We start from the raw sequence: 10,112 nt of genomic DNA, 5'->3' as shown, positions 1-10,112 counted from the left end.
AGCACCCCCCAGGAGAACCCTGACCTCATTAGCAGCCACTCTCCATTTCCTGCAACACCCCTTCCAGCCCTCGGCACCCACTAAGTGACTTTCTGTCTAGTCGACTTGCCTGTTCCAGACATTTCATGTAAACCAAATCTTCCACTAGCAGGTCCGCTGTGACTGGCTTCTTCCACTTAGCATGTTTTCAACGTTCGTCCACATGGTACATGCTTCTTTACTTTGTTCCTTTTTATTGCTATTCCATCGTATGAACAGACCGCCTTGTATTTATCCATTCATCAGCTGACGGACATTGGGCTGCTGCCACTTTTTGGCTATCGTTGCTACGAACATCTGCATACAGATTTTTGGGTGAAGTTTTCACTTCTCTTGGGTGTATACCGAAGGGATATAATTTCCGGGTCATACGGGAACTCTAGGACTTATCTTTTCAGGAATGCCAGACTGTTTCCAGAGTGCCTTCACCGGTTTACATTCCCACCGGCAGTGTAGGAGATTCCAAATTCTCCACACCCTGTCAACACTTGCTATTGTCTGTCTTTTACTTTAGCCATCCTGGTGGGTGTAAAGTGGTATCGCTGTGGTTTTCATTTCCTTTCTCTGATGGGTAACGATGTTGAACAGCTTTTCACATGTTTATTGGCCCTGTCTATCTTCTTCAGAGAAAGGTCTATTCAGGGACTTTGCCTGTTTCTTCCATTGGTTTTCTATCTTTTATCATTGAATTGTAGGGATTCTTTATATATTGTAGATACAAGTTCCTTATGAGATAGGTGATTTGCAAGTATTTTTTTCCCATTGTGTAGGTTGCTTTTTCACATTCTGTAATTTTTTAAAAGATTTTACTTATTTGACAGAGAGACAGAGAGTGAGCACCCAAGCAGGGGGAGCAGCAGGCAGATGGAGAAGCAGGCTCCCCAGTGAGCAGGGAACCCAGTGTGAGACTTGATCCCAGGACCCGAAGACAGACGCTGAACTGACTGAGACATCGAGGCTTCCCAGCTTTTTCACTTTCTTAATGGTATCCTTTAAAGCACACATATTTTACATTCTGATAATGTCTAATTCTTTTTTGTCTTCTGTTGTTGGTGCTTTTGGTGTCATCTAAGAAAGCATTGCCTAGCCCAAGGTCATGAAGATTTACTCCTATACTCTAAGAGCTTTATACTTTTAGCCTGACACTTAGGGCTACAATCCTAGAGTTCATTGTGTGAGTGTGGATGGTGTGAGGAAGGGGATCCACTTCATTCTTTTGCATGTGGATATCCAGTTGCCCCAGCTTCCTTTGTTGAGGACTATTCTCTTGCTATTGAATTTTCTTGACCCACTTCTCTAAAATCAATTGAAAGTTCATGTAAAGGTTTATTTCTCGACTCTCAGTTCTATTTCATTGATCTGTACGTCTACCCTTACGCCACTACCATGCTGTCTTTATTACTGTAGCTTTTGGTAAGTGTTGAAATCAAGAATCAGAGAACAGAGTCTTCTTATTTAAGCTTAGAGCTATTGGGCGTCCCTTGAATTTCCACATGAATTTTAGGATTTGTTAATGAATTTCTGTTTTTAAAAAAGACAAAACAAAAAACCAGTTGGACTTGAATCTTTAATCTCAGGGGGAGTTTGTCATTTGAAGCAACTTGATTTTAGGATAGCTAATTGTGAATGGGAACTGCTACACCTTCATGCTTAAGGGAAGAACGCATTCTATGGTGGATGAAGAGAAGAGAGGGCGACTGCTCCTGTACAGAATAAGATTTTGTCTGCAAGGTGTCTCCCTCTAGATGGCAAAGGGGAGATTTCCTAGAACAGAGCGTGTTTCTGATTGGTGGTCCGGTCTGACATTTCCAAGCGGAGCCCCCTTCCTCACTTCAAGATAAGCAAGCGGACTTCTGCTGCTTGGCCCACACCCCACAGCCCTGCCCAGGGCTAGACTGATTTTTCTGCACTAGGAATGGTCAAGAAGCAACGATGAGACCTGGGATTTATCTTCCCCAGCGTTGGGTGCCCCCTGATTGGAGTCGGGGGTTGCCAAGGAAAATGGGGACCTTGGCTGCCATGCCACCTTTCCACCTCCAGCAGCAGGAGACCCAGGGCAAGGCTGAGAGTCCTACAGATGACAAGGAGACAGGAGGCTTTCACCAGGACAGGAGTAAAGCCACCGCCGAAATTTAGAGGCTTCTAAAAATGTCACACACCATCTCAGGAGGAGCCCTGGAGCATCCTTATTCTTCTTGGTGGGGACGCTAACGGTAGGTTTTGGCCCCAAGGATTCTACTTCTAAGTGCCTCTATTTCCAGGTGATTCTGGCTAAGAGAAGTATATTCAGGGTGCACGGCCTGCATTTCTTCTCCTGTGCGCAGCACAGCGACGGCCACCTCAGCCCTGCCGTTGAAAGTCAGGCTCTGCCCCTGCCCTCTGGGGACTGCAGCTCGTGGTTCTGCCCCGTTGGCAGTAAGCCTCGGGTAGATGAGAATAGGCGGCAGACAGTAAAGGAGACACGTTCGTGGGATTTACTCAGGGCCCAGGCCGGTCAAGTGCCTGCTTTATTCAGACAGGAACGGCCCAAGAGGACCACAGCCCCAGCCTTTACACATTGCGAAGGCAACTGGGAGCCAGGACGGAATCTAGAAAAATATCGCATCGGTCCAGACAATCAAAAAAGAGCATTTTCTTGGTTAGTTAAATCGAGTTAAGGCAGACTCATCAGGATTTGAGACTAGAAGAGGTGACGAAAGAGAGAGAAGTCTTTGGCAGCCCCAGCCAGGACTCGTCGCCGTAGAAGTACTTGGGAGATTCGTGGGAGATCAGCTCCCAGGCCTGATCGAAGGCTTGCACCACGGCCGGCTCTAGCGGCCCTTCCTCAGTCGCTGCCAAGTTCTGTGCCAGCTGCTCCATGCTGGACATGCCCAGGATGACACCGTCCCCGAGGGCACCCTGCAAGGGGAGACAGCCAGGTGTGACTCCAGCCACACATCCTCCCTCCCAGCCCTGCCCTTGCTGAGACATGGGGTCTTATATTTATTTATGCTGAATACAGTTGTATAAGGAACCTGAGATGCCTTCAGTGATTTTAACCATGTGACTCAAACCCTGTCGTCTTTCCCTCTGCCGTCACTCTGCTCGTCCTCAGACAGACCTGCGTTCAGAGCGCAGCCCAACCGCTCAGCTGGGTGACTCTTGGCTTACTTACGGGAATCAGAAACTATCTCAGGAACTTAACCCCGGTTTTTTGAGAAACTACTCCCTGTGCGTCCAACACTGGGAACTGCGTCAGGCTGATGCAGGCAGGACGTTGTAGCTAGGGAGACCGGGGACGCCAGAGCGAGAGGGACCCCAACTCCCACTGCAGTGTGAGTGACGCTAATGGGTTTTGGGCAATTTTCTACCCCCCTGCACAGCTATGCGAAGCCATGTCCTCATCTGTAAATCTGGGGGACTGGCCCTTCTAGGGCTAGAGAACTAAGTACATGTGAGCGAAGCCCTCATCCGGGGCCTGGCACTCAGACAGGAGCTTAGGATGACAGAAGGTCTCTCATCAGCTCTGTCAGCAGGAGAGACTTTGGAGGGGAGAACTGCTTCGGTGGGGCGACTGGCCGGCTCAGTGGGGAGCACACGACTCTGGGTCTGGGGTTGGGAGTTGGAGCCCTACACTGGGTGTGGAGGGTACTTACGAATAAAACTTTTTTCTTTTTTTTTGACATAGGCTCCATGCCCCATATGTGGCTTGATCTCACAACCCGGAGATCAAGAGTCACATGCTCCACTAAACGAACCAGCCAGACGCCCCAAACAAATCGTTGTGGCAAAAACAAAAACAAAAACAAGAAAAAAACAATGAAATCTGACTTAGAAATCACATCAAGGTAAGTGATTCCGGCTCTGCTACGAGGGGCGGCGGCGCCCCCGGACGGCCGGCTCACCTGCAGCTGGGAGTGGTGGTACATCCAGCGGAGGGCGGCCGAGGTCATGCTGGGGGCGCTGCCGCCATACGCAGCCTGCAGGGCCTTCTCCACCAGGGCAATGGCCTCGAAGTGGTTCTCTTTCCAGAAGCTGGGCAGGTGAAGGGAGTGGCACAAGGGTCAATAACCCGGGGTCACGCTGGGCTAGAGCCACAAAGCCACGCACGGCAGCTGTGCCCACCCAACACTGCGGAGCAGGGGACCTAGCGCCCTTCCTGCAGCGGCCGGCTTGATTGGGCAGCAGAACCACTGGGCACAGGAGGCAGGTGGGGGGACCCTCACCAAACACCTCAAAGACGTCTTTCATCTCTTTATGATTCTTAAGAACTGCCTGCCCTCCCTTTACCGAGTGAAGCAAAGGTTACTAGTGTGGGGTGGGGTGGGGTGGGCAGGACTCGCCCCAGGCCTCCTGAGCCTGCATCCAGGGCTCACTCCTTCCTTCCTGGCCAGTGGTAAACACTTCTCAGGGAAGCGCTAGGCCTCCGAAGACGCAGTATGAGACCCGGGGGTCACCGTTTGCTCACAGAGCTCCCCAAAAAACAAGAAACGCCGCCGAGTTTAGTCATTTCTGTAGGAATCAAGAGACACGGGTCCGGGCAGCAGGGGAGGACAGAACCCCCAGGAAAGCTGCCTAGAATTTCTCCACATCAGATAAAGCAGAACCTCACACCCCACCCATCCTGACCCAGCCCATCCCCCGCTCACCGATTTCTGTGGACCTCAGACCACTTATCCCCGAAAAAGCGGCTGACGGGCTGTTTCTTGTCCTTGTCCTCATACTTGTACCTGCCGGTCAGCAGGCCCCCTGCGGGAGGACGCCCATCAGAGCCGCGGCCCACCCTGCTCCCAGAGGCTGTTCTGGACTGGGGAGGGGGGGAAGGGGATGACCCAGGAGGGATGGAGGACACGGTCCAGCCTCTCTTCAAACCCCTCACTGCTTCCCAGGTCCTGGCCGGCCCTCTACCGCGTCAGGAAGAGGCAGAGCCGGGGCCAGGAATGGCCTCCCACCCCAGTGGACCCGCCCCAGAGCAGCCCTTACCAGCCAAAGGGTGGTAGGCATAGAACCGCAGTCCGAAGTGCCTGAGGCAGGGGAAGAGCTCCGTCTCCACGTGCCTCGTGGTAGCTTGTACATGCCCTGCGGGTAGAAGGCCGGCTGCAGGTGTGCCCGTATCAAAGGAAGGGACCCCACAGCTTCCCTGGCAGGGCTTGCAGTTCACACCCTAACAATCCTGGGACCTTCACAAACACGGCATCTACTTGGTGGAAAGGAAAATTCATTCATTCAGCCCACATTTCTGAGCACCAGCCAGGCGCTGCACATGGAATTTCCATCCACACACCAACAGGACAAGGCCCCTGCCCTGAGAGATCGAATAGCAAGGTAGGGCGGCCACAGGTACAATCAAGGAAAGCAGCAGTTGGACTCCACGAGTAAGTTCTGCAAGCGGTGTCAGGCACCAAGCAGGGGTCCAAACGTTTGCTGAATGAATGAGGAGAGAAGTAGGACCTGAGATCACAGGCTCCTCTGGGGCATCGGGAAAGGCTTTCAGGGGACGAGCCATCTAAGCGAGGCCTGAGCACTTCGAGGTAGCCGGGACCAGGGGAAGAATGGTTCAGGCTGACGCACACATGTAGGAAGCAGGAAGGAAGGGCCCCAGGAGCACACGTGGGCAGGAAGGGGAGCCAGGCCAGAGCCTAAGGTGCACTGGGAGGCATCCCTGGCTGTCAGCAGGGGAGGGGTTGCGCTGGAGAGGACGCAGGCAGAGGGGCCAGGAGAACCGGGGATCACCAGCAGCCCTGCAGACGGGCCCTGCAGCCCCGGCCTCACCTGGTACACGGTGGGCACGATCCAGCCGTTGCTCCTGCAGAGGGTACAGATCTCGGCCACCTCCCAGGAGGCGTAGTTGGAGAGGCCAAGCTCCACGAACTTGCCCTGCACGGGAGAGGCCTGGGTCAGAACCCACCGCCGCCCAGGACACTGGAACGGGAAGAGGGGGGTGGGGACCCCTGGAGTTGGGTCTGTTCCTGGCTCTGCTCTGGGACTTCCCTGCTGCCTGCTCTCTCCAGGAGCTCGTGGGCGGCCTCACCTCCTTGTGCAGCTGGTGGCAGGCACGGAGCGTCTCCTCCACAGGGGTGTCGTGGTCTGGTACATGCAGGTAGAAGATGTCCACTCGGGGGCACTGCAGCCGCCTCAGGGATGTCTCCAGCTGGGCCCGCAGACTGTCAGGCTTCAGTGAATTCTCACCCAGTGGATTGGCCTTGGTGGCGATTTTCACTTTGGGGGGGCGGGGAGTGAAATGAGAGTTCAGGGCAGTTTACCAAACACTGGAGAGAGTAAGTAATGACTAAGAGAAAGCCCTGGGTTCCTGTCCCAGCTCTGCCATTACTAGTTCTGTGACCTTGACCAAGTTACTCAACCTCTCTGAGCCTCAATCCTCTCAACTATAAATTGGTTGTGACCATGGTACTATTTTGTGTGCTGGTCCCAAGGCTTGATCAGAACGTGAATGGACGTGTTCATTGTCATCATCGCTCATGCCATCACTACGACGCATTATTTACTAGGCCCTAAGGGTGGGAGACCCAACAGGCGATCCCTGCCCTTGGGGACTCACTGTCTAAGGGGCTGCATGACAGCAAGTGAGGCAGGGATGCACCAGGTGCTGGGGGAGCCCAGGACATAGAGGCGGGAGACCCGCTGTAAGCTCAGGGAAGGCTTTCTTTACGATCTGAATCTTGGTCTCCAGGGGGAAGTCACAGGCTGCCAGTTGAGGAAGGGTGGGAAGGTCATTCCAGAGGGTGAAGACGAGGAGCCATGCCTGCAATTCCAGGGATCTAGAGCTTCAGGGTCAGGGGGTACCCGAGGGAGAGAAGGGCCACAGACCCATGGAAACGGTCTTGAGAGCACCCCGTGGAATGTGGCCCTCCCTGCGCACCAGGCAAGTCATCTGACTGCTTGAGACTTAGGAGCAGGCGGCAGGACCGCTCACTTGGAATTGTTCCGTTCGTCCACCTCTTCTTCATGTGAATGAAACTTCGCAGCTGAGGTCAAGGACTTTGGCCCCACTAGCTCTGACCATAAGGAGGGAAGGGATGGAGGGCTTGGAGAAAAAAAGACATTGAGAAAGAAGACCCAGAGTGGTCAGAGAAGGAGCCCGGTGATCTAGAACGGGCGAGCACTGAGACGCAGGCATTCTGTCTTACTGTTCCAGATCTAGCATGCTGTGAATCACAGGAGAAACCAAGCCAGGCTCTAGCAGAGGACAGAAAAGAGCCGGAGGGAGAGACGGTGCCGTGTGCTAACACTATTATTGCTAGTAATCCTAATAGTAACAGCCGACATTGCTGAACTCTAAGGAACTGCCCGGCACTGCCGAATCTTTTCAAATGGCATCAGATTGGTGATGGACATTCCCCTGCCCTTATACAAACCCTCCATTTAGCTCTATCTGCCTGTTCCAACACCCCTGGCACTACCAAATCTCACACCCACTGCCTACGCCCACAGCACTAATGCCTGTCCTCCTCCTCCTCCTCCTGGCAAACCAATCAGTTCTTCAATGTCTAATGTTCCCTCTTCGGAGCTTTCTTCAATGTCCCCCCACCAGAAGTGCTCCCTCTTCCCGGCTTCCCCAGCCTTCTCTAGAACCCGAGCTCCGCAGAGTGGGTTCCTGTCCATTTCCCTTCTAGGACCTCAGAGGCTAGCCCAGAGGGTAGTTAGATCCCCTACCACCCCCACTCCCCCATGCCAGCCCACCGTGCTCCTGCGGCTCCATGGCACTGCCACCTGCAGGAAGCGGGAGGCCGTGCCTACTGAGCATTGCGCCCGAAACCCCAACGGAGCAAAGTCTAGGGCCAGAGCAAGGAGGAAGCAGATGCCCCACAGGTTCCCAAGTCGGATCCGGGCGGCGCTCTGCCAGGGAATGCCAGGACAGTAAGGGCAGGGTTTCAGCAGATCAGGCTCGCAGGGGGCACTTGCGGGGGGCGGGGAAGGAGGCAGGGGCTGCACAGCGCCAGATTCCAGCGCTTTCAGTGCCCCCTAGAAGAGGAACCAAGTCGTTCCAGACTGCACCTGGAGGGGGACGTCGCTGAGGGAGGGTCCTGGGAGACCTCCTCGGAAGGGAAAGGGAGAGGAAAGACTGGTCAGGGCAAAGCACTGTCTGGCTGTCCGGGATGACACGTGCATGGGGCCTAAGGAGCAGGCAGTCCACGCGGCTGTGAGGAGGTCAGAGCACGAGAGGGCCCGAAGCCGTGGGTTCTGACTGTGGCCGGGCCAAGGCTGGGGCCGGGTGGGCGCCGCACGGTGCAGGGGAAGGTAGAGGTTACCTTTGCAGTCGCTGCCGCCCAGCCCGAGCCCCATTTCGCCCAGGATGATCTCGGACTGGCCTTCGGCGTATATGAAGGCCGTGTCCAGCTCGGTGTAGCCGCGGTCCAGGAAAGCGCGCACGGCCGCGATGCTGGAGGGCTTGTCCATGCGGTGTCCCATCTCCATGGCGCCCAGGACGGTGGCGGGGCGCCGGGGGGACAGCGGCCGGGACATGGTGGCGGCGGTGGCAGCGGAATCGGTGCCCCACAGGTGGAACTCTATGGTTGGCGCGAGGCACTAGGCTGCAGAAGCCAAAGCCACTTTAAAGCAGAACCCGGCCCCGCCCACCTGCATTGGGGGCGGAGCGCGGGTGGGCCGAGGGAGCGGGGAAGTGTGTCCCCGCCCCCTCCCTCCTCCGGGCTGCATGCCCCTCTCTGGCAGGTAGCCTGGCTCAGCCACAGGAGGCGGAGCTGCGCTAGTGGGAGAGTTCCCGAACGCTGAGGGTGGGATTCCATGGGCCTCGCGTCCACGTCTCCCCCTCCCTCGGCCTCTCCGTCCCGGGGTCCTGGGGTCGTTGGAGAGGGGCTTCTCTACGTGCTAAAAGTCCTGCGAGGAGGCCTTGGTTCGAGCTGTCCAGACACCCTGCGCTCCCAGAGGCCACTCTGCTTCTCCAGTGGGGACCTGCCAGAGGCTCCAGCCTGTGTCCCTGTGGCACAAAAATGAAACGGATGAAAACAAGGAACTGAGAGCCTCGGAATACGCGTACCCAAGCGAAAACCCGGTTCCAACCAGAAGGCAAAATAAAGACTCCGTTTAGACAAGCAGGGGTAGTAGCAAACGCTCACTCTCCCAGAAGCATTTTAGACGGAAGGGAATCTGAATTTACACGTTCACAAAATGAAGTGCTGGGGGTGGTCAAGGTGGAGAAATCTAAAGCTTTCATTTTTTTTAAATGATTTTTTATTATATTATGTTAGTCACCATACAGTACATCCCGTTTCCGATGTAAGGCTCGATGATTCATTACTTGTGTATAACACCCAGTGCACCATGCAATACGTGCCCTCCTTACTACCCATCACCGGTCTATCCCATTCCCCCATCCCCCTCTCCCCTCTGAGGGCCTTAAAACTTTAATTTTTAACCATTGTTTCTAATTTGTTTATTTAAGTAATCTCTACACCCAAGATGCGGCTGAATTCACAATCAGACATCGGCAGTCACATGCTCTTCCACCTGTTGCCCTCATCTTTGACCCTTTAAAAAGATCATTGCGTTGCTATAAAGTTAAACATAAACTTGCCATATGACTCAGCAAAACCTATGTTCACACGAAAACCTATACACCAGTGTTTCTTGGAGGCTTTGCTTGTAATAGACAAAAACTGAAAAGCACCGAAATGTCCCTCCACGGCAGAATGGATAAAGACATTGGGGTATGTTCATTGGATGGAATGAACTGATCAGCAGAGTCACAGGAAGGAATCGGAACTGCTGCTCAGCAGACTGTATGGTTCTATTTCATGCCATTCCTGCAAAGACCATACTAGAGAGACCGAAATCTAAGCAGTCGTTACCGGGGGCTGCTGGTAGGAGCACAGAAGGATCACTTAAAGTTTCGGGGAGTGATGGGGCTCTCCTACATCTTCATTGTGGTGGTGATAACATGACTCCATACCTTTGTCAAAAGTTTCAGACCTGTACCCTTGGGGTACCTGGCTGCCTCAGTGCAGAGAGCATGCGACTCTTGATCAAGGCCCTGAGTTCGGGTCCCACCTTGGGTGTAGAGATTACTTAAATAAATAACACTTAAAAAAAGGAAAAAGAACTCTACCCTTAAAAGG

General features: G+C 54.0%; 1 protein-coding gene across 1 annotated transcript; it reads right to left on the bottom strand.

Annotated features, from left to right (window-relative positions):
- Nucleotides 1-2,507: 2,507 nt before the first annotated feature.
- On the bottom strand, nt 2,508-8,547 carry LOC148107232 (aflatoxin B1 aldehyde reductase member 4-like). Its single transcript, XM_087858534.1, has 8 exons — nt 8,289-8,547; nt 6,050-6,237; nt 5,791-5,895; nt 5,182; nt 5,002-5,097; nt 4,668-4,767; nt 3,924-4,053; nt 2,508-2,937 (listed from the first exon to the last, which is right to left on the bottom strand). Exons 1-8 carry the CDS (start codon nt 8,500-8,502, stop codon nt 2,707-2,709), a joined length of 1,065 nt encoding a protein of 354 aa, XP_087714660.1. The 5' UTR covers nt 8,503-8,547; the 3' UTR covers nt 2,508-2,706.
- Between the last annotated feature and the right edge of the window lie 1,565 nt (nt 8,548-10,112).

The sequence above is a fragment of the Ursus americanus genome, chromosome 33 (assembly GCF_024610735.1).
Source record: "Ursus americanus isolate L20-20 chromosome 33, mUrsAme1.1.p, whole genome shotgun sequence".
Taxonomy (NCBI): Eukaryota; Metazoa; Chordata; class Mammalia; order Carnivora; family Ursidae; genus Ursus; species Ursus americanus.
Note: the sequence above shows the minus strand (reverse complement) of the source record. Positions and strands in the feature narration are given on the sequence as shown.

What these genes read in the sequence shown, in the direction of transcription:
- LOC148107232 (XM_087858534.1), bottom strand. Translation starts at nt 8,502, where the DNA reads ATGTCCCGGCCGCTGTCCCCCCGGCGCCCCGCCACCGTCCTGGGCGCC. An exon ending in GCCACCAGCTGCACAAGGAG is followed by an intron (nt 5,896 to 6,049) that starts GTGAGGCCGCCC and finishes TCTCCCGTGCAG; the next exon opens with GGCAAGTTCGTGGAGCTTGG. An exon ending in TGCCTACCACCCTTTGGCTG is followed by an intron (nt 4,768 to 5,001) that starts GTAAGGGCTGCT and finishes GTCCTCCCGCAG; the next exon opens with GGGGCCTGCTGACCGGCAGG.